The following is a 24,506-nucleotide window of genomic DNA, read 5'->3' as shown; positions in this document are numbered from 1 at the left end:
AAAGAAAATGCTCACTCCGTCCTCTGAGTGAATATTGAAAAATCCCAACAGCTCATCTTGACACAGAAACTTTCTCTTAAAACAGGAAGTGCCTTTGAGAGGGTTTTCTCCTTTTTTGCATTCTTAGCTGGGAAGAAACTGAAGAGCCTCCCTTTTTCTATAGCTCCCACCCTGCCGGGATCCATGGTTTGCCTCAGCCCAACCTTGTTATTTTACTGTTGGTACAAGTCACCCTTGATATCCCATTAGTACTTTATGAACGGCTGCTGGCGGGATGTGGGTGACCGTCCCCTTATAAGTGACATCCCCGCCCTGAATGATGGTTGTTTAGCAACAGGACAACCAATCACAAGATGTGTGGACTCGGGGCCCCAGACTCATCCTGGAACGGTGACACACGGACCTTGACACTCTTCTGCTGGATTCATTAAGGTTAATTTAAGACATAATAAATAAACCTGTTGAAAATGAATTCCACTGTTCTTACCAACTGGGCTCCCAATGTGGTTCAGTTTTGTAGGTCCCCCCCCCCATTTTGGGATTCTAACCTGGTCTTAGCACATGCTTCGCTGCTTAATTGCAGGCGTGTGCTCTGCAGCTGCTGTCCCTTCTTCAAAAGACTGGGAGAGGCTGATGTGAATTACTCTCGGTTTGACTCAAAGGCTGAGCGTCGTAACGTCATCTGTTGACACCGCGCTCCGCAGCCAACTGCACTCATGAATTTTTCAGAAAAACCAAGTGAAATGCTCTGCATAACTGAGCCTGCAGACGAGGAGGGGACATGTGGCCTCCCCTTGTCTCGTTCTATGGAGGAGATACTTCTGTGGTTTCATAGCGGGTCCACCGGGGTTGTCGTGGTGCATCAGAGCGTGACCGCGTGGCGTGAAGCCGTTCCCCATCACTTCCTCAGCTCCTTCAGCCTGCGTGGGGGCTGCTGTCCTTCCTGGGCGTCCTGACCTCTTTGGGAGCTCGGGCCTCCCAGGAAGAACACTGAACTAATTTCAGCTCTTCCTCTTGGATTGCTTTGGTGTGATCTGCCTGGGACTCAGGGAGTTCCCTCCTGACTGGGTGGAAAGTCTTAGGATAAATATGGAATACTAATGACAAAATCAACAAGTCTCATTTCTAGTCAGCGGGTGCCTGATTCATCTCCTTGTGCTTCGTGCTCCCAGGAACCAGCTCCGGAAAGCTTCTTTTCATGTACACAGACAAGCGAGGAGCTCTTAGTTCATTCTTCATAGTCCTTCATTTCTCTTGGTCGCCAAGTATTCTTTTCAGGGATGCAAGAGGTGAATAGTCATTCATCCAATAAATATTTGCTGAATACTCATTGAGCGTTACATACAGTGTTAAGACGGCGACACGGGAATGAATAGAATAGCCAACTGAGAGTCCCTTCTTCCCTCGGTATCCTTCCAGTCTGGCAGGGAGCCAACAATAGAGAATCCCATGAGGACAGATGGACCTGAGAGTTACCAGTGCCATAAGCATGCATGATGGGGAAAGGGACCGTGATGGGAAAACAGAATTTAAGAGTATGGGATCGCGGGTCGCCTGGGTGGCTCAGTCGGTTAAACAGCTGCCCGTTATGGGTTATGATCCTGGCGTCCTAAAATCGAGTCCTGCATCAGTCTCTTCGCTTGGTGGGGAGCCTGCTTCTCCCTCTGCCTGCTCTGCCTGCTGTTCCCCTTGCTTGTGCTCTCTCTGTCTCTGTTAAATAAATAACTTAAAAAAAAAATCTTAAAAAAAAAAAAAGAGGATGGGATCAGGAAAGATGTTCTGGAAGGAATGACATACCGAGACCCGCAGGATGAAGAGAGCTGGGGGTAGTGCTCCAGGTGAAGGTAACAGCGTGTGTGGCATCACTTGGTGATGCACATGAGGACACGGAAAAAGACCAACATGGCGGCAGCAGCAGAAATGAAAGGACCAACGGCACCCAGGAGGTTGGGGCCATGTTAAGACACTTAGATCTTATTCAAGGGCAGTGGCATCATGCCTTTGCAGGAGCTAAAGCTGAGTATCATATAGTCTGGTTTGTACTTATAAAAGATGCTCTGGATGGAGAAGGGACTGGAAAGAAGCAGCGAGGAAGTCGGGAAATCACTAAGGTCGTTGGAGTTTTCTCCATTATTGGTTTTTCACATTGTGTAGTGGCTTGAACGGGAGGGCTGAGAACAGATGGTTTTTTGTTTTGTTTTTAAGATTTTATTTATTTATTTGACAGAGAGAGATCACAAGTAGGCAGAGAGGCAGGCAGAGAGAGAGGAGGAAGCAGGCTCCCTGAGGAGCAGAGAGCCCGATGCGGGGCTTGATCCCAGGATGCTGGGATCATGACCTGAGCCGAAGGCAGAGGCTTTGACCCACTGAGCCACCCAGAACAGATGGTTTTGAGGTATATTTTGAAGATAGAATTGACAGGGATTGGTCATGGACTGGATATGAAAACGAGAGAAAAGCAGGTGTCAGGATGACCTGAAGGTTTAATGGCTTGGCCAACAGATAGACGGGGGTGAGAAGAGGAGTGGATTTTTGATAAAGATGGATGGATTTTGTGATGCCAACGAGACATCCAAAGCAAGTAGAAATAAATCTAGAACATAGATGAGAGATCTGGGATGATGACGAATGTGGTAGTGATTGGAAAACAGAAGATACTTAAAATGCTGGAGATGAATGAGCGGGAGAAAGCATAAAGTATAAGCAGGAAATGGGTTTCAGGTCGAGCATGAAGGGATGGCAGCATTTGGAGATCAGGAAGAGAATGGGAGGCCCCAGGAATCCACAGGGAACCCGGCAGAGAGTTGGAGGAAAACAAGGAGGGTGCACCAAGGGAGGGCAAGGTTCAAGAGGAAGCAAATTATCCATTGGACTGAGCACTGCTACGAGGTCCAGTAAGACAAGAATGCAAAACCATCCTCTGGAAACAGTGGTTCTCAACTGGGGGGCAGTCTCACCCCACAAGAATGCGTCCAATGTCTGGAGACATCATTGGTTGTCATAACTTGGGGATGTACCGGCAACCAAGGATGCTACTAAACATACCGCGTTGGACAGGACAGCACCCCCGCCCCCACCAGAGAATTATCTGGCCCCTGATGTCCCCAGCGCTGAGGCTAGTGACACCCTAGGGAAACCCTGCCCTGGAGGCAAATCTCACCAGAGATTAATGGAATTTGGGATTCAGCTCTTCCATTCAGGGCTGCCCCTACCTGTCCTGGAGTCTCAAGGTTTCTTGGCAGCTGTGGAAGAAAGAGGCCCCAGAGGGCTCAGCGCTGTACACTCTCCATCAAGTGCTGCCTCCCAGAGGATGGCTGGCCTGGGCTGCAGAGGGATTTCTTCCTCACCTGCCCCAGCAGTTAGACCACAAAGGAATCGCGTAATTGGGAGCGTGCTGCGTAGGACTCCCTTGTGGCCCCAACATCCTGGCTTCCAGAATCCAGACTGCATAGCAACCCACCTGAAGCGGGGGAAGGGAGAGAAGAGTTTTCTAGGCTGGTCTGGTTGTGTGTCATCAGCCAGGCCCTGAGAACAAGGGAAACAACCGATTCAGAAGCAAACCATTTCCAAATAAATTTCTACTCGACACGCTATAGGTAATGAATATCCCCTTCCCTCCCGCGAGGGTTTTCTTGTAAAATGACTGACCTGGTCGTTTTCTGCTTTAAACTACCCTCACGGGATGGGAGGAAGCCCGGTCCCTGAGCGGGCCCTCTGCCCTCGCAACTCCCTGGTCCTCCCCACCTCTGTGCCGTTTAGCTGGGGATCTTCTCCTCTGGGGCCTTTCCTGGGCCCCCCACTATCCCACCAACCGTCAGCAGAGCCTGGAACTCATACGATCTCACAGGTCTGTCACGAGCCCCATGAAAACAAGAGCTGTCTACTCCATCACCCTTCCTCCCCAGCTAGAACAGCACCAGCACGGAGCAGATGCTTACCAAACGGTTGTTGAATGAATAAGTGAAAGCCGGGGGCCTTGTTTTTTTTTTTTCCTTCCCGCAGCAGCAATTTCAGAGCAAGTGCTATCAAAGAAAATGAATTTGTTACCATTAAGCTAACAGTTGTGAATCAGAGTTCTTTTTTTTTTTTTTTTTTTTTTTTTAAATCTGAGGCGCACAGCTTTGCAGGCGTTTTCTTCCAATCCGTCTTTGTAAGTTGACTATGTCAGCATCATAAATGGGAACACGTTTCCCATGGAGGAAGCTAGGGCGCTGGTGGGCTGACTCTGGTCTGAGATTTCTGATGCTTATGCATTCAGACCAGGGCTATCTGGGTCAGTCGTCTCTCCTCCCAGCTCCGGTCACAAGCACGCTGCTGTCCCGGCTGAGGCATGGGACTGAAGGGCTTGCTTTTCTCCTTCCCTTTGTCCCTGGAAACCTCCGAGCCACACAGGAGGCAAGAATGCCTTTCTCGTTAAGGTGACTGGAGCTGGGAATTTTCCGCTGGGTGCCCTCTGCCTGGCAGAGCCTTGTGCCACCACTAACCAGAGATGCAGAAGGACATTCTGGAGAGGTGGGATCAGGTGACAACCCGGCACTCTGCTCGTTCTCATTTTGCAGGGATGCTGTTTCCCATCCACAGCCAGGGCCTGAGCACCAACTCCCAAGAGCCTGTTAGCTTCAGGTTCTGTTCTCGTAACCATTGCAGGACCAGGCGGAGCCGCGCCTGTTATAGAAAAGGGGGGAAAAAAAGAAGGGTGTGATTTCTCAGAAACAGGGAGGCCCTCCGTTAACCTCAACACAGCCCCACCAAGGCCCTGCCCCCATCAGTCATAAAGCACCCTGCGCCCAGTGACATTATCACCCCAAAGCAGGAAAGAGGAAGCGAAGCCAAAAATCTGCGCAGGGCTGTACAGTTGATACGAGGCTTCTATCCTCTGCCAAGAGTCCCATGCCGACCCTTTCATGCTCTGCCAAGGCTTCAAGGTGAAGATCCCAGCTCAGGAATGAGGAAACCCTGTACAATAGGTTGCAGGGTGTCTGCAGAGGACACATGCCATGAGCTTGTCCCTGCAAAGCTGAGTTGGCAGTTTGGGGGCAGAGGAACAAATCCCAACGCCCAGCCCACAGGACCAGCCTAGCCAGGACAATTCCAAAGGTCAGGTGTGGAGAGCTGTACCTTGGAGGTTGGCGGTGTGAGCTGAGTGTGAAGTCCAGCACCCTGCCTCCTTGACTGACCAGAGACAGTGGGTGCATTGGTGGCCTCCTAGGGGCAGCCGTCCACAGCTCTCCCCCAGGGACACAGATTTGGGGGGGCATGTGCTTCTAAATGTTCAGACATGCCTCGCCCCGCTGGAAAGCAGGGGTGGGGAGGCAGGGGTGGGAGGGGGAGGTAATCATTCGGTGGAGGGAGTTGAGAAGGAGAGGACTTTTGGGTGCTCTGTTGTGTCTTATTTCGTTTTTTAATCTTCATCGATTTATATAAAGCAAAGGGGAGTCTCTAGACCATTGGTTCTCACCTGGGGGCAGTTTTTCCTGCCAGGGTACATCTGGCTGTGTCTGGGGATATCTTTGATCGCCGCCACTTGGGGGGGTGGGAGGGACTTCTGGAGTCTCGTGGGTGGAGAGGCCCCAGCTGCTGCTAAGCGTCCTACAAGGCACAGGGTGGCCCCACAACAGAGAATGATCTAGCCCTGGCCGCCGGCAGTGACTAGGTCAAGAAACCCTGCTGTAGATCAGTCCATGGAAAGGAGATTCAGTAAAACAAGACTCCTTTGTGAATCTGGAGTTTGCATTTACTAAGGGCCTACCATGTGCCAGGTGCTGCTAAGCGCAGAGGCTGGGGAGGCCATGATTGTGTCTCGTCTCTACTACCCTTTGAGCTTGGTCTTCTTTTTAAGATGACAGAAATTCCTCCTTCCCTTCACTTTGGGGGATGTAAAAGAAGTATCTCTCTTCCCAGTGATAAATAGAGCATAATCATGTTACTGGGGAAATTTTACAATGTTTTGAACTCAGAGACGAAGGGAAAGACTGACGTGAGGTGGTCTTAGAAGCATAGACCCCTGACGTGGTCTGATTGAGTTAGGAAAGGACAAGGAGGTTTTAAGCAGAATCTGATGTAGACCATTTCCCCAGAGTTGAATGCCAAAGGAACTCAGTCTCTAGGTCCCTGTGTTCTAGAATCTTCTGGACCAGCAGCCAGTTTATTGGCTACACAGATCTAAACATCCATGGAATTCTCTCTTCAGGGAGAAGGAACAGAACAAAGAGAGGAACCTCTGACATTTCCAGTAACCGCCAAGGATGAGAGATTAAATGCTGTTTGCTAAGGACGATGGGCCCCAGAAAGGGAACAGAGAGACCAAATCAGTAAATATTGTCACGCTCCGTACCCTTTGGTACAAAGTGCTTCACTCAAACTCTGCCACTCCCTCCAATTAAAATGTCATCATTTTGATCTTCATGTTGGCGTCGGAGGGTGGTAAAAATTTTCAGCAATCTCCAAACGGCCAGATTTAACCCAGCTGCCTCGTGCTGGGGCATGCCATCAAGTTGAATTTGCTGTTGTGTTGTGACTGTCATTTCCCACGTTTCCCTCGGTCCATCTGTTTCTTTCTGAGAGTAACGCAGCTGACTTGTGACGGGTTCCAACGCTGGGGCCAGGCACCTCTAGGTAGTTGAAGGACTGACTGTGTTGTTGGCGTGGAGAGGAGGAGGGACCCTCGGCCGCCCAAGGACTCCCTGGTCCTAGACCCTAACATCATCAACTGCTGCATCTCATGCCCCTGAGCCCTCCTCCTTGGGGAGGAGCAGCAGATGAAAAGGGAAAAAGTGGGATGCCCTCACCTTTAAGAAGCCTGTGATCCGGTTGAGAGGAGAAGGTATCACAGGAAAAAGGGCTACGGACTAGCCGGAGGCAGCGGGAGAGATGGCTTCACCACCAAGTGAGATTCCCCACCCCCCCACCCCCGAAACACTGCTCCCTCCTCGCGACACGATGTCAAGGAGGAAGCAGCTCTAGCCACAGAGGTGGTCAAGGCCCAGTGAATACAGTGGGGGATCTGAGTTGGGCCTTTACGAAATGATAAGCTTTGCTCTTTGCTCACAAAGTAATATGTGGGCCTTGTAAAGAATTCCAACGTATAAATAGGTAACATCGAAAAAAAAAAACTAAAACGATGTCCTAGGATGCCTCATCACAGAGATAGCCGTTGTTCGATGTTTAAACTTCCACGTGATGCGTAAGTGACGTCATTTTATAAAGATAAGCCCACACTCTGCAGCTAGACCACGCCGTACCACTTTGCAGTGTGCCTTTTCTCACTGACCCTGTAAGCTTGCCATCGTCTCGTGGCCGCGCGCGTGTCTCCAGCAGATTTTGTAATGGCTGCGTGATGTGCTGTCGTACGGTTATGCCGTATCTATGCCATTCCTCCTCTGGTGGACAGGTAGAGTGTTTCCATGCTCTTGCTGTTATCGTACAGTATATTATCTCACACGATGTCTTACACTATAGTATAGTATGGTCTATGGTAGAGTATAGCGTCTCCTGGGTATCTTTGCTGTGTTGTTCTAATGTGTCTGTCGATTAAATTCTGAAAGTGAACTTGTGGGGTCAACGGGCATGTGGCTTTCCATCTTGCTAGATATAGACAAGTGGTCCCCACTCCAAAACTATATGAAATCACCTTCTGACCTACACTGGTATGGGAGCAAACTGGGTTTTGAAGATCAGGGAGACTGAAGAGCAGTGTAGTGAGGGCGGAGGGAATGGTAATCCCTGTGCATATGCAAGGGTCAGTGAATAACTAACTATCTAACCAGGGTGGAAGGCCTTGAATGCCAAGCTCAGGAATTTGGATTTTATTCTGCAAGTAGCAGCAGGCTTTCAAATTGGGGGTCACCAGCCGCCAGGCAAGGGGACTCCATTCATGACCACACCAGAGAGGCTAACCCAAAGGATGGTGAGGGCAGGTTTTTGGATGCCAAGAGGTTGGGGATCCTCCAACTCCATCCTTCTACTTCTTTCCCTCTCGCTCTACCCCTTTCGTGAACAAGTAGCCTTCAACCATCTCGCCAGCCATGTTTTGTGAATGAGCAGAAACTTCTGGAAGTCAAAAGGCATTAAACAGCAGTCCAGCCCTCAACAACCCTGGCTTCCTCATTTTTGGACCAGTAATTGACAGGTCACTTTCCCAGGAACAAATAGGTGGTCTCTTTAGATCTCATTTCTTCCAAACAAAAGAAAACTAGGTCACCGAGTCTTACCAAAGTATCATGACTCGTGCTGATTCTTAAAATGACTATTACTCTTTTGGCCTAATTATGTGGAGCTACCACAATGTTTTAAGCAAAGCCAAATTTACTAGGAAAACAGGAGTGCCCAACTCCATCCTAGAGGAAGGGTTTTTAATTTTTCAAGGAAAAAAAAAATTAACTGCCAATGTAATTTGCACAAATGAGGTCCCCTGGAGCTCAGTACCCAGAGTAGTAGTTGCAAATCTTACCAACTGAATCTGGTAGCGAAAGGCCAGACCAAGTAGGTCAAACAAAATTGAGGAAATTAATTCCTAATACCAGACAAAACCAGGGATTCTAAGCCTCTGCCAGGAGTGGAGTTGCTGACTGTGGCATGGGATCATTGACTCAATAAAAAAAGTCCTCAGGGAAATGGCTCCATGTCCCAACAGGGAGGACTCAGACGAGCAAAACAGCCATAAAAGGGAGGAACAACTGGGCTTGTTGTAGAGGGATCTGTGCAAGAGGTAACCTCTAGAGCCTGCGCTTGGGGATCCCCACCCATGCTTTCCGCGTGAAAATGACTGGACCCCAAGGTAATAGGGTGCCCTTGGCTCTTTGACGCCTCCCAGGTGGTTACAATCATTGCCCTGCATCTCCACCAATTACTGGATCTTGTGTCTCTTCCTTCCTTCAGATGAGTGGATGGAGAGATGATGGATTGGGGTGGGGTGATATGCTGTGAAAGGCAAGGCTTTTAAATGACTAGCACCGTCCCTGGCACGCAGTAAGCATTTAATAAATGTTCCCTTCTCCTTGCTTGGGCTCTGGCGTTGAGGTCTGCAGATATGTTCCTGGGATGACTGCTCAGGAGAAACCATATGTGTTCAGAAAGTGTCTGTTGTGAATGGTACTTTGGGAATCTGTTTGCATTTTGCTTTTCACTCGTTGGTATGACTGAAAGGATAAGGGAAACAGAGGGTTGGTTCCAATGACTCGAGTGCCCGAGATCACAGAATCCTCTGCAGGTACAGCGAGCTCTTTAAGAAACTACAGCCGTTTTTATTACTGAGATGTTTTTTTAAATGGGTTGTTATTTCTTCTGTTACTATGTCACCGGAATTCAGAATGACGTGTGTCTCTGATACTTCACCTCTAAGAAACTTAGAAGTTACATTTACTGTTTGTTGTGCGAACTTCAGGCTGTCTGTGGCACCAGAGTCCCAAGGTGGTGCCCAGGGCTGTTTGGGCAGTCTGTCACCGTCCAAGGTTCTTACCGGGTATATTTCAGAAGAATACCGGTTAAGACTTTAAAAGAAGAAAGTAGGGGCCAAAAGGCCTAAGGGTTTCAGCCAAAAGTGAACAGAGGCAACCAAGCTCTTCAGTTCTATCTCATGGAGACTCTCCCTCCATACGTTCAAGAAAACAGGCTTTAAACCCACAACTTGCTCAGGACTTGGACCAGTGACATTGGCCTCTGCTATTTTTAGTTTTATTAAATGAAAACATCAGAACTTCTTAGCGCTTAGAGCCGAGTTCCCAAATCAGGTCAGAATCACCTTGGCGGCTTTTAAAAAAATGCAGAAGTCTGGACCCTATCTTAGACCTACCAAACCAGATGCAGGAAGATAGGACCCAAGGACCTGTATGTCATTGCACCAGGCTTGGGGAAATGGCCTCAGAGCAGAGCCTCCCAACCTTTTTCATGCCATAACCCATGTGGACAATGGTTGGGTTTGATTGGCATATCAGGGAGGAGCTCCTGGTCAGAGATGACCCACCCTCCAGGGTCAGGTGACTAAGTGTGTTTCCCCCATGGCCAAGAGGAGCAGTATCTTGTCACCTCTGTTATTCCAGGTAAGGCAGCTCTGCCTAAGAGAGCTCCATTTCCTGTGTTCCAGTTTTTATACCATTTTACTGCTATTTAATTTTGTGAGGGAAAAGGAAATAGGAAGGTAACCAGGGAAGACCGCCTCTTCCCTACTGAGAGGAGAGGTCAGTGCCTTTGACTTTCATTCCACCTGTTGAAAATCTGATACCACCTGGGGAGTCACATCCACATCTTCCTTGCCAGCCAGTGTTGTTAATTATAATATACATTTGCTCAGTTTCTTCCTAAATTGCTTCTGAGGTAGGAACTGGCTTCAGATTGACCCTGATCTATGTTAATTTCCTCCAGTATAAGACTGATCGGTGTCCAGCAGGTCCTTTGGCTCAATCTTTTCCAAGACGTTTCCTGACCGGCTCTCCAAGGATCTGTGGCTTCAAGTCTGATGATAGAGGTTGTATTTTTCCTCTTGAGACACAAGACCTGACCCAGCGCTTCTCTCCTCCACTTCTATTTATTCAGATGCCCAGTACAACTGTTCAGCTTCTGCTCCAAAAATATCCAGGAAAGAATAGGTGCTATTAAATTGCCTGTCTCCATCTTGTATTGTTAAGGGGCCCAGAGAAAGGCATACAATTACTAGCTCATTAACTTGGGTCTTAGAACTTTCAACAGATCACTCACAGAATTGCTAAACCCAGACAGAGAGGGGCAAGAACGAACTTTTGAGGGGCTCCTGGGTGGCTCAGTTGGTTAGGCGTCTGCCTTCGGCTCAGGTCATGATCTTGGGGTCCTGGGATTGAGCCCCGTATCAAGCTCCTTGCTCAGCGGGGAGTCTGCTTCTCCCCCTCATGCAGCCCCTCAGCTCATGCTCTCTCTCAAATAAATAAATAAAATTAAAAAAAAAAAAACAAACAAAAAACTAGCTTTTGAGAACAATAAAAGTCATTGCTAAGTTGTTTTATTCAGTTTATCCTGACAATCCCATAGAATAGATACTGCCTCCATTTTATAAATAAGGAAACTGAAGCTTAGAGAATCTTTTTTTTTTTTAAGATTTTATTCATTTATTTGAAAGAGAGAGAGCACAGGGAGATGGAGCAGAGAGAGAGGGACAAGCGGACTCCATGCCAACCAAACACAGGGCCTGACCCAGGGCTTGATCCCACGACCCAACCCGAAACCAAGAGTAGGACACCCAAGTGCCTGAGCCACCAAGGCACCCTAAGGCTCAGAGAATCTTAAGTAACTTGCTAGAAGTTTCAGGAAGCTTCAGTTCAGATCCCAAAGTGTCCATCCCTAAAGAGTGAGGTGTTCCCTGCCCGCCCCCGCCCCCCCCATCAAGCTGGCTCCTTCCAGTAGAGCTGGAGGTACAAACAACTATTGTCTATCTTTGAAAAACCCTCCATTTGTTCCCTCCCTAAATGTACCTCATTAACTCCAAGTCTCACAGATCATTCGAATGGAGAATTTTGGAAAAAGGGTAAATAGGAAAAAGGGTCTTTCTGGTCCCTCTGTTAACCCTCCATAGGCGTAATGATCTGATGGAACTCCATTCCCCATGTTTGGGGAAACATTTCCTCTTTGCAGCTGTTCTAGAAATGAGTGTACTGGACAAAACAAACTTAGTCTGGCAACAAAAAACAAAAACAAAACAAAACAAAAAACTGGCCTTCCTAAACCGAGTAATGCAGGAACCCATTAAAGAAAAAAAATTTCCTAGCCCCCAAAGAGACACCCACAGGGGCGCCTGGGTGGCTCAGTGGGTTAAAGCCTCTGCCTTCGGCTCAGGTCATGATCCCAGAGTCCTGGGATCCAGCCCCACATCAGGCTCTCTGCTCTGCAGGGAGCCTGCTTCCTCCTCTCTCTCTCTGCCTGCCTCTCTGCCTAGTTGTGATTTCTCTCTGTCAAATAAAAAAAAAAAGAGACACCCACAAACCCCAGTTTGGGAAACATTACTTTTCCGGTCCTATCATCATCCCCACAACACTCTTGGAGTTAAATAACCCGCCCAGATTGACACAGGGAGTAGTTGCTACAGCAGACATTTGAACGCAGGGCTATCTCCTTCCAAGCCTTTTCTGTTGCTTCCTCAGTTCTGCTCCACAGAACCTTGGACCCCACAGAGGTGCTTCTGGGCCCTTTAAAGAATGAAATACATTGTATCAAACAACAAAGGTTGCTCTACAGCTTTGGGGATCCACTTGTCACTTTCACCTGCCTTATACATGCATTGGGAGTCCCAATGATATTATATTTGGGAAAATGAAATGGGTTCTAAAGCTAAAATAAGTTTGACATCTGCCCTTTAAAAATGGAAATCCTTTAGTGCCTTCAGATTACAAATGATTGGCTGAGTGAACATCTCTATCCTGTTGGAGGTCCAGGTTTCCCAAAATAATACAGTACATGAGAGGCAAGCTAGATTTAGGGACAGTTAATCCAGTGCTGATGGCGGTTGCCGTGTTGCAACTCATCAAGAATATTTGTTAGTCTGTTACAAGCTTTTGATTTATCAAGCTATCCGAGGGCCAAATTGTACATCCTCGGTATGGATCAAGGCTGTTCATGCTTCATTGGTTCTGTCCGAACAGCACTGCAGAAAGGAGAGTGAGCAGGAGCAATCCACGGCAGGCAGCCCCGGTAGAGAGGCTGCAAACGGAGACAAATCTGAACCCCCTCACCCCCCGCCCCCTGCATGGGGAGAGCTCAGCGCGCTGGCTGCTGGGAGAGCCGGTGTCTCACTGTCAGCCGGTGGAGCTCTCCAGAGCGCCCTTGAGTGACCGTACTGGTTTTGATTAGGTGATCTTAAAAATACCGAGTCATATGTGTTCGTGTGGAAAGGAACAGGTTAGTGTTACATAACAGGATTTTAGGGAGCCGTCTCTTATTGCTCTAGAATTGGGAACCAGGCCCAAAGCTGGGGACAAAGGTGTTATGACTCCGCATTCCACAGGCATCTGCTCATCACTGCGGCCAGGTTCTGCCCAGGGCTGACGGGGGGCCCCCAGCTGGCCCTCCCCCGCCCCTAGTCTGTATGTGGAGATGGGAAAAGGACTCCTCAAGAGTCATTTTAGGGGTACAATTCTTGCCTACCCCCAAAGCCATATGAAGGGTGGATTCCAAGAAAAGTCATTACACAAACTGGAACATCTACAAAAAATCTGACTCTTTGGGGCGCCTGGGTGGCTCAGTGGGATAAAGCCTCTGCCTTCAGCTCAGGTCATGGTCCCAGGGTCCTGGGATTGAGCCCCGCATTGGGCTCTCTGCTCAGCGGGGAGCCTGCTTCCTCCTCTCTCTCTGCCTGCCTCTCTGCCTCCTTGTGATCTCTGTCTGTCAAATAAATAAATTAAAAAAAAAAAAAAAGCCAACTCTTTGCCAAGCCACCAACCTACAGGACCACCGGCAGCACTACCGCCCTCTGGGTCAGGGACGAGACTGAAAAGTAGCCCCAGAAGTTTGCAGGGGAGCAGAGAGAGGGATGCCTACTGCCTGTCTGGAGATTTCTGAAGGAGGGGGCTTGTGGAAAGAGCCAGTGGCAGGAGCTGGGGTAGAAATAGGGGCGAGGCCATCCAGGAATAGGACGCAGGCATTCCCTTGGACATCACAGGAACTGAAGATAATCACATCCTGCTTTTGAGGTTTGTTGTGAGAATTCTGGGATGTTTGCCCTGAGACCAACCACTCCCTCAGGTCTGACACTACCTGGAGTTAGCGTCAGACCCCACAAGTTCAAGGGCTCTGTCCCATAAAACCTCTCCCATCTTTGACACCAGTCACAAATCCAGGGCCACCTCTCCACGTCCAGGGGAGTTCCCACAACCTCTGCCTCAGGTTGGAGAATTTGCCAGGAAGGCTCGCAGGACTCAGGACACACACTTTACTGGATCTTTCTTAGTTTATTACAAAGACTACAACTCAGGAACAGCAGAGCGGAAGATGGGTCGGGCGAGGTGGGGGGTAGGGTGGGGAAAGTTTCCCTGACGTCCCCAGACGTGCCACACACCCCACCCACCTGGCAGCTCTCCAGACCTTGTCAAAAGTTTTCATGGTTCCCTCTTCAGCTCTGGGTCTTTCCCTCCCCAGAGGTCAGTGGGTGGAGCTGAGAATTCCCACCCTCTCAGTGGCTAGAGCTTTCTGTTACCAGTTCCATCCTGAGGCTATCTGGGGCCCCCACCCTAAATCACCTCAAACAGGTCTCTTATTATGCAAAGATTAAATGACAGCAATCTAAAGTGCTTGACTGCAGGTTCTGTGCCCAGCGAGCATCTGATAAGCGTTAGACTAGTATGTTCTTTCTCCTTCCATCCTTCTCTTTCTTCTGATCACCTCCAGGGAGTCTCTTTTTTGACTTAACATCTCCCTCCATCCTCAACGGGCATGATAGTTGTCACCCTCGTGACTGGGGACTATTAAATTATTTTGTGGTTTATGCATAAAATTTCCATTCTTAGGACCTCTCCTTCAAATAGAGAGTTTTGTGTTTTTTTTTTTCTGGCACTGAGTTGTAACTGAGAAGAGCTCAGGACACGCACCAAAACACCTCCCCACCACAGGCCCCTTTTTTGTGCCTTTCTACCCGTCAGTTTCACTTTATGAGTCAAGTTCCTTTAAGGCACTTTGCAGAGGAATAGCACAAATCGCTCAGTGTTTGTGGTACACTCTAGTGCCAAGAGCAAAAGCTTTAAAAATAGCACTTTAGGTATTAACTGCTAACAAAGCAAGAATTGGCTGCTTGTCTACAATTTACATTTGGGTTGTTTTTGGTGTTGTGGGGTTTCTTTTTTGTTTTTTTGTTTTTTTTTAAGCTTATGCATATCAGTTGACCTTTTAAGTAAAGTTTTAGGTCAGTTCTCAAACACTCTGAAAGCTTCTTAGTTTTGTTTTGTCTTATGTCGACAGCTTTATTAAGAAAGAGTTCACATACCGTACAATCACCCATTTCAAGTAGAGAATTTGATGGATTTTTGTGTTTTCACAGATATGGGCACCATCACAACACTCAAATTTAGAACATGCTCATCACCTCAAAAAGAAACCCTGTATGCTTTGGCTATCACTCCTCTTTTTTTTTTTTTTTTTTTTTTTACCCCCAATCCCACCCCAGCTGTAGGAAACCACTAATCTTTTTTCTCTGTAAATGTCCCAGTTTGGGATATTTCATATGAATGGACTCCTTTAATATATGGTCTGTTGTGACTAGCGTCTTTGAAAGCTCCATACTTTTTATGTGCATTCCTTTTAGGATTCAAGTTCAGGAAATCTGGGTCCAAATTCAGAGCTAAATTTTACCTGGTTGAAATGCCATTCATTGATGGGGAGTGTGAATATCTACATCCCTCTGGAATCTTGAAGACTCCAAGAACGCAGGGGAAAAAATCTGATAAGTGTTGTTAGTTCATCCCTATTTTAGGACCGAGTATTATAGTTACATAATGTAACAATTTCTAGCCAGTTACTGCTTAGCCCTATTTCATTTAACATTTATCAAAAACTTCTAATTTCAATTAACAGGGCAAGCCCCTGTTGGATTTAGTCCTTTGTGGTTCAAATTGAAAGAATGATTAATCACGGAGACTTTATGTCTCGGTGAACATTGACTAATCGTATTGCCTCTGAGATGCCAACTGAGCTCCAGCCAGGCCAAGACCTCCTGGAGGTTTCTTCGTGCGCCTCCCAGGGGTGAGACTGATTCTAACAAACGCGGGGACACGGTTTCACCAGGGCTGCACTGAGTAAGAAGCCCCTCAACTTCACCTTTGTTCTGTTTTGTGCACGTGCAAGACGGATGAAGCCTGAATGTGTCACTGGCTCTGAGGAGGGGAAGCCTTCCAAAAAAGATGTGCCTGCATGGAAGGGGTGACCGATGTTGGGGCCAAGGGCAGGCTGTTCCAAATGGGCCAGGTTGGCCTTTGATTATTTGAAATAGAAATTACTGAAGGATGGGATAACTGGGGGATGGACATTAAGGAGGGCACGTAATGTAATGAGCACTGAGTATTACATAAGACTGATCAATCACCGAACTCTACCTTTGAAACGAATAATACCTTACAGGTTAATTAATTGAATTTAAATGAAAAATACTGAATGGGAAAAAAAAGTTACTTAAGAGGTTAGCTGGGCAAGAAGAGCGCTCTGGGGCACGTGGCTGGCTTAGTTTACTTAGATTACTTAAAAAAACAAAATCTTAAAAAAAAAAAAAAAAAAGGAGAACACTCAGATCCTCTCTGTACTCCTGAAAGCACGAAATAAATCTCCCTTGTGAAAGGTACCCACCCTATATCAGGAGATAGAGAAACATCCTTATTACCAGAGATGAGAAATTCAGGGTGCAGAAGCCTCTATATAAACAACCCTGGTCCGTTGTTGTTTTTGTTTTTTAAGATTTTATTTATTTATTTGACAGAGAGAAACACAGTGAGAGAGAGAGCACACACAAGCAGGGAGAGTGAGAGAGGGAGAAGCAGGCAGGGAGCCCCATGTGGGGCTTAATCCCAAGACTCTGGAATGATGACGTTAGCCAAAGGCAGATGCTTAGCCACTGAGCCACCCAGGTGCCCCCTCCGGTTCCATTTTTACCAGTTTACTACTCCAGCCCAAATTCTGTTTAGAACGCCTTCCTCTCGGAAGCTCCCAAAGTGAAGTTTTCTTTGTCATGTCAATTCCTTATAGGTGTATTGTCTCTTCATCTAAAAAGTATGAAAACAACCGACCTTGTCCATTCCCAGGTCTCAATATCATTATTGGCCCTCTGTGCATGCAAAATAAAACTTGGGAATTTTTTCTCCTGTTAGGTTAACACATCCATCTCATCTAAATTTAATTCTTAGTCCAGCTGGAAGACCTTGAAAGGCAGAGGAAGAATTTTTCCTTCCCTTCCCTTCCCTTTACTGGTTTGGTCTGCCTGGACTGGGACACAGCCCTGGTATCCGCTCACTTCCCTCCATACAGATGGGCTTTAACTAACTACAACGGTCCAGTTTGCCATCTGCCAAGCCTGGGCAGGGGTGGTTGCGGGATGTGGGGGGTACCAACAGGCTCTGGAGCCAGAGCTGTCATTATGGATGAATCTAGAATCCTCCAGCCAGCTTCTGGGCTCTGGGAGCTATCCATGGGGCAGCCTGGAGGCAAGAGCATTTCATCACCCAGTGGGTCCACCTGCAGCCAGGGTGAGGTCCAGTGCTCCGTGACTCAATGCGTGTGCAGGCTATGAAAGAATTGGTTACCGGGGACCCTGTAAGATTTGCCTTGTGAAAATGATGACCCACTGTTATAGGTTGAATTGTATCTCTCCTTCTCCCATCCCCCCCACCAAAAGATATGTTAAAGTCCCAACCCCCAGTACCTGAGAGTGTAACCTTATTTAGAAATCGTATCTTTACCAAAGGAATTGCATTCAAATGAGGTTGAGTGGGCCCTAATCTGATGTGATTGGTGTCCTTAAAAAAAAAAAAGCAAAATGTGGGCAAGTGTGGAATTCATGATATTGGAGATGAAGGTGGAGGTTTACAAGCTTCATTTGAAAATAGAGAAATGAAAGTTTAAAACCTAAAAACAATCCAGGTCTTTTATAAAGAATGATGTAAATCACGTAACAGAGTTTGAATCAGGGCCAAAATAGTACAGAAGCTGTAGAAACACAAACCACAAATGTATTTAAAAATGTAAAAGGTCAGATGAAAGGTCAGCTCATGTGTGAATGCGGCAATTTAGATATTTATGTTAACAAACTCAAGCGAGAAAAGTGAAGAGTTGAAGAAAATGATTTCAAGTGGAATGGATATGGGGGGAGGGGGTTAGGGCTACCAGTGGGGGAGGGGTAGAAGGGGACGGGGAGAAAGATTTGCAGTGACCAGAATGTTTCAGTTAAGACCCAGTGGTTTGATTTTTTTTTTTTTTCATCTTGTCATAAAAGCATTCAGCTGGATGTTCATTTCTGATCTTGAGTTTTGATTAAAGGAGTCCTCTGGTAAATCCTCTCCCTTACCTCCCTCCCTCTCTTTGCAAGTATATCCCTAATTATAGGCCATGTATAAGATTTACTAGATGAAATCAGCAGCTGTAGATAGGACACCAGACTTGCAAAAAATCAACCCACTGTTACCATAAAAAGCCCAATTGTTAATTGCTTCTTTGGCATCTGGCTGTAACAAAAACACCCTTTGCTATTTAAGATTAAAAGTAAATATAGTAGAAAGAACATTAACCTAGAATTAGGGGAGCCTGGGATTCTAGTCCGCTCCCTGTTACCTTAGTGCTTCTGTGATGTGATCAGGACTCACACATAGATCTCAGCATCTGCATAGTTTTTGCTGTGCAGACATGAATTTTCCAGTCTTACTCAGAGCTGATGTTTGCTGTGAGGGCCCATCGTTCTTCACTGGTTTAGAAATGCAGTCCACCATGCTCAGTATTGCAGAGTCTTGTTTTCTTTCTTTCTTTCTTTCTTTTTTTTCTTTTTTAAAGGTTTTATTCGTGGGGTGCCTGGGTGGCTCAGTGGGTTGAACCTCTGCCTTAGCCTGCTTCTCCCTCTTTCTCTGCCTCTTTCTCTGCCTGCCTCTCTGCCTATTTGTGATCTCTGTCTGTCAAATAAATAAATAAATAAGATCTTTAAAAATTTTATTCATTTATTTGACACAGAGAGAGACAGCAAGAGAGGGAACACGAGCAGGGGGAGTGGGAGAGGGAGGAGCAAGCTTCCCGCCAAGCAGGGAGCCTGATGTGGGGCTCGATCTCAAGACCCTGGGATCATGACCTGAGCCCGAGGCAGATGCTTAACGACTGAGCCACCTAGGTGCCCCTCTTGTTTTATTCTTTGAGAATCCTGAACCTGGAACGGATATGAAGATTCTGGAATAGGTGCCACGCCGAGGCTCGTCTGTGAATCAGGGTGGGGTGCAGCTAGATGGCCCAGGGCCCTCCCATCTTCAGGCCTCTCTCACACCCCTGCACAGGCTCCCAGAGGCATGAAGGCAGCTCCGACCATGGCTTTTACTTCTTTTCTCCACCTTCTGTGCCTGGCCCCTTGCTCTGTTTGCCGGCTCCTTTGTCTGCTACACGTCTGGGTTACCAGGGGTTTTGCCCTCCTGCTTTCCTCTGCTTGCTGGCTTGAGAACTGTCCTTTGTTTACCTACTCGCTAACTCAGAAAGACGATCACCTCTCAGGATCTCAAAGAGTTTTCCCATCCGTATCCTAGCCTGCCAAAGCATGGAGGCCTTATCTTTTAACGCTCGAGATCGTTACTGTTCATGTGCTGGGGATTGGACTCCTCATTTGCCTTTTGTTGGAAAGTCAGTAGGCAGATGGGGAAAGAAACCAACCTTCCCTGTTTAACTCCAGCCCTTACATTTTAACTCCCATGAACAACTTGGCAGCTATGAATTTCCTCCTTTGGGGCTTTGAGGCATGTGGTTTATTATATGAACTTCTGGTGTGTTCTGTAAAAAGACAAAGCAGCATTCATTCTTTTCATCGGTGCTGAACCCAGTGTTTGCACCTGTTCTGTAATCCACACGATGCATCTAGTTTATGATCTCTTGCTAAGAAACCATCCACTCCAGAATTTAGCAGCTTAAACAAGGACGGGGCAGATCTTCTGTTCCTCATGGCATATGTTTGGACTGAAATATCAGGTTGGACCTGTTCACTTACATGCCTGGCTTCTCAGCTGGGGTGGGTGAGCACCTCTCCCCAAGGCTGGCGTGGGCTTCCTCCCAACATGGCGGTCTCAGGGTAATCAAACCAGACTTTTTACATTGTGTCCCGCTTCTGGTTTCTAGCTTCCTCTAGAGGCCTGGATTGACACAATATCTTTTCTGCCATTTGCAATTGGTCAAAGCAAGTTCTAGGTCACGTTAGGTTTGAAGTGAAGGGAGACAGCCTCCAACTCTTGGTGAGAGGATCAGCGTACTAGTGCAGGAAGGAAGGGAAATGATGGAGGCCGTCCTCGGAGATTTTCTACCGTAGTCTCCCTGGTGATATTTCTTGATTGATTGGTCTCCCTGGTGATACTTCTTGATTTATTGGTCTTCTCTTTTTACTCCCGATGGCATAATAGGTTATGGGAACATGGGGTAGGCAGGAATTAGTCCCATGGCCTTGAACTGTCTCATCTTTTACCAGCCACTCCAGAGTGCTTTGGAAAGGTATTAGTGTCTCTGCCCTGGACTGCAGGATTGTTTGTGTTAACTCGGATGCTTCTGTGACTGTCTTAAAAAGTACAATAGCCAACATCACCCAAGCACCTGCCAAGAGCCAGACCCTGTGCTGGTGCCTTTTTCATGTATCATGTTATTACATTAACATAATCTTTCCAAACCTGTGCGTGCAATGTCAGCAGCACTTTCTGGGTTGGTTCAGGTGCTAAAAATACAGCGTGACAACATTGGTACCAAAGATTCGAAAATGCTACCCATACTCAAATTGCCAGCCCCTCCGTTCACAGAGCATTTATTCCCATGGGATACCTAGGATGCATTCTCTTTTCCTTCTTGTCTTTCAGAATCTCTTCTGTCAATTTGGTATTCCATGAATTATCTATTTGTCTCACTCTGTCCCTTCTACCCCCAGGTCCAATGTCTTCTGCTGTAACCACTGCAAATGAGGGAACCCAGGGGAAGGTCAGAGAATGGAAATCATTGACGTAGAGCAGAGTTCATTCTGAGTGGAAGGAAGTGCTCTGTGACCACACATAGACCACACCTTCCAGGCTGCGCATGTGCACACACCCATGCGCGCATGCACACGCGTGCGCGTGCACACACACACACAGAGTGGCTGCTCTCCCGCACCCCTCAGGGCGAAGAAACCAGGTCAAAGGAGAGCGTATTGTAATACCTGGTTCTTTACTGTGCCCACATTGTGCACTCAGTAAACATGCTTCAGATAATCACTGCTACAATACTATTTTATGCAGGCGTATCAGCCAACTCAAAACCAGTGCGCACCCTGAAAAATCTTAACCAAGGTGTCGCATAGTGTGTTTTTATATTGCATTTTTGTATTTCTCACAGCTTTAGTGATATATAATTTACATAACATAGAGTTCACCCATTTAAGGTGTGCAAAATTAAATGGTTTTTAGCATATTTACAGACTTGTAAGCCATCACTTTAAATCTAATTTTAGAGTATTTTCATCACCCCCACGAGAACCTCTGTTTCCATAGCAGTCATTCCCCTTACTGTCCTACTCCCCAGCCGTGGGCCACTACTCTACCTTCTTTCTCCGTAGACAGGTCTACTCTGGATATTTTATATAAATGGAATTCTAGAATGTGGCTTTTGGTGACTGGCTTCTTTCACTCAGCATAATGTTTTTAGAAGTTCATCTGTGCTAGAGCATGGATCAAGTCTTAAGAAGTTTTAAAGAGAGAAAAGAAGAGTCAGTCAAAATGAAGGAGTTGGCTGGGGAGAAGGAATTTCAGGAAGAACTACCACTTGCCTAGAAGGTTCTAGAACTTTGGGGTGCAGGAGCTTTGTAAGGCACAAGGGAAAGGTTGTGGCTTTGGGCTAGTGGTCCAGAAGAGATGCTGGAAAGGTAGAACAGTAGCTGTCCACACGGCAGTCATTGAAAAAATCTTAAATGGTTAGATGTTCAAAAAAATTTTAACCTTATTTCATTTTTAAAGTATAATATAACACAAATCTTATGTCTAAAACTCAATGAACTGGGTCACCTGAGTGGCTCAGTCTGTTGAGCATCTGCCTTAAGCTCAGGTCATGATCGAGCAAGGTCCTGGGATCGAGCCTTGCGTCGGGCTACTTGCTCGGCAAGGAGTCCCCTTCTCCCTCTGCCTGCTCTGCCTGCTGCTCCCCCTGCTTGTGCTCTCTCTCTCTCTCTGACAAATAAATAAATAAAATCTCTAAAATTCTTTTAAAAAATAAAAATAAATAAAACTGCGTGAACTTTTTTTCTCTTTCCTTTTTATTTTACTTTCAAGTAAACTCTGTACCCAACATGGGGCTTGAACTCACATCCCCGACACCAAGAGTCACACGCTCTACCGAATGAGCCAGCCAGGTGCCCCTAGAGCTCAGTGAACTTTTACATATAGTCATCCAGATCGACAAACAGTCAGCCTAGACATTTCCCTTGTGTTTCTCCATATCCACCCTCCCTTCCAAAAGGTTACTGCTGCTATTCCAACTTTAAACACCATAGAGAACCTTAAGCTTCGGTTGGAATCATGCTCTGTACACTGCTGTGTCTGGCTACTGTCTGCGAGCGGCATAGGCGGTCTTGTGCGGATCAGCACTTTGCTCGTTTTCATTGCTGTGTGGTACTCCATCGGGGGAATAACCCACAATTTGCCTGTTTTCCTGTTGATGAACATTTGAGCTATTTCCAGTTTTTGCCTGTTATGTTTAAAGCTGTTGTGAATGCTCTAATACACCCTTTGGTGGCTGGAGGTATCCATTTCACACAGAAACTGAATTGTCAGGTCACAGATAGGCACATGCTGAGCTCTGTAGACAGTCATAGATAGGGCTCAGCGATTGTCCAAAGTTGTCGAAACAATTTACACACCCAGGAACGGGTTGGACTGTGAAAAAAAAAAAATGTTTCTGGGGTGTCTGAGTGGCTCAGTAGGTTAAAGCCTCTGCCTTCGGCTCAGGTTATGATCCCGGGGTTCTGGGATTGAGCCCCACATCGGGCTCTCTGCTCAGCGGGGAGCCTGCTTCCCTTCCTCTCTCTCTGCCTGCCTTTCTGCCTACTTGTGATCTCTGTCTGTCAAATAGATGAATGGAATCTTTTAAAAAATAATAATAAAAAAAGTAAAATAAAATCTTTAGAAAAAATAAATAAATAGGTCACATTTTTGACATGTGAATAGGCGAGCTATCATTTTGGCCTTTCTTTACATTGCAAGTCCCTTTCTGATTGAGATGTATATAATTCAACCTTTTAATTAAGTGTATAATTTAGGGTTTTTCAGTATATTCACAAAAGTGATACAGCTCCCACCACTGTCTAATTCCAGGATATTTTCATCACCCCAACAGGAACCCTTTTATCCATTAGTAGTCACTCCCACCCCTTGCAGCCACTAATCTTGTTGTCTGTATGGATTTGCCTATTCTAGACATTTCCTCTAAATGATGGTTAAACTTTTAAGTTACCATTTCTTTGATTTTTTTTTTCCCCCAGGATCCCAAGCACTTCAAGTCAGAGAAGACAGGACGGGGACAATTAAGGGAAGGCTGGAGAGATAGTCATCAACCCATCATGTGTTCCTACAAGCTGGTTACCGTGAAGTTTGAGGTCTGGGGGCTTCAGACCAGAGTGGAACAATTTGTACACAAGGTAAGTGAGTAAATGGCAGTTCCTGGGCTGTGGACACAGTGACTGTCTTTATTGTAAGCTGGAGTACACGACGCCCAACACATGCCCGGTGCTGAGCCAACACGACATCACTGTATCTAGAAAATGCTGTTTTCGTGAAAATCCACTTTCCATACGAGTTTAATTTGATGCTTTGCACTTCATTTCTGATTCTGTGACCTCCATGTCTGTTGGATGAGTAGATTCAGGAAGTTGGCTTTTCAGTACTAAATACTTCTTCCCTTTGGCATCAGGCTAATCTAGTTGCAGGCAGAAGTACTTGTACTTGGTTCTGGTACTTGGATTCCAGGCAGAGGCACAGGGCTGATGTGTGTGTTTGGCCGCCAAGATAATTCTCACTCAAAAGATCCTGTAAATATAGGGGCATCTGGGTGGCTCAGTCAGTTAAGCATCTGATTCTGGATTTTGGCTCAGGTCATGATCTCGGGCTGTGAGAGCGAGCCCCACGTCAGGCTCCATGCTGGGCATGAGCCTCTTAAGATTCTCTCTCTTCCTCTGCCTGCCTCTCCTTCCCCACTCATGTGCTTATGTGCTTCCTCTCTCTCTCTCTTAAAAAAAAAGATCCTACAAATATAGCCACCTAAGGTGAGACACCCCAAGAAATCCCAGTGGTCCTTTAGATAGTGCACCTCAGTATTTCTGGTCATTTAATAATTCTGTTACCTTGGGCGCCTGGGTGGCTCAGTGGGTTAAGCCTCTGCCTTGGGCTCAGGTCATGATCTCAGGGTCCTGGGATCGAGCCCTGCATAGGGCTCTCTGCTCAGCAGGGAGCCTGCTTCCTCCTGTCTCTCTGCCTGCCTGCTTGTGATGTCTCTATCAAATAAATAAGTAAAATCTTAAAAAAAAAAACCCTCAAAACACAGATTTCAAATGTATACCCACTTTAGCTAAACATGTCCATTTTGTCACAGGAACAAGACTTGGTGATGATTTAAGTTTATTAGGGGCTTCAGACATGACTCTTACCCTCATGGAAACAAATGGAAAATGCATGTTGAGCATTGCCTCCTATTTTCATAAAAATAAATACTCCCCGAGTTGTCTCTACATTCCAGATAGGCTGGATATCTGTTTATTTTTCCACTTAAGAACTGATAAAGAATAGCTTTCTGAAATTCTTTCGGGGGCCCTGGAATTTAGCTGTAATGCA

General features: G+C 46.6%; 1 protein-coding gene across 2 annotated transcripts in view; it reads left to right on the top strand.

Annotated features, from left to right (window-relative positions):
- Window positions 1-24,506, top strand: part of PITPNC1 (phosphatidylinositol transfer protein cytoplasmic 1) — a 250,282-nt gene that overhangs the window by 206,236 nt on the left and 19,540 nt on the right. For both annotated transcript variants that reach the window (XM_045984795.1, XM_045984797.1), the window contains exon 7: window positions 23,162-23,317. In XM_045984795.1, coding sequence (XP_045840751.1) covers window positions 23,162-23,317 — 156 coding nt within the window. The remainder of the gene's footprint in view (window positions 1-23,161; window positions 23,318-24,506) is intronic.

Source organism: Meles meles, chromosome 18 (assembly GCF_922984935.1).
Source record: "Meles meles chromosome 18, mMelMel3.1 paternal haplotype, whole genome shotgun sequence".
NCBI lineage: Eukaryota > Metazoa > Chordata > Mammalia > Carnivora > Mustelidae > Meles > Meles meles.
Note: the sequence above shows the minus strand (reverse complement) of the source record. Positions and strands in the feature narration are given on the sequence as shown.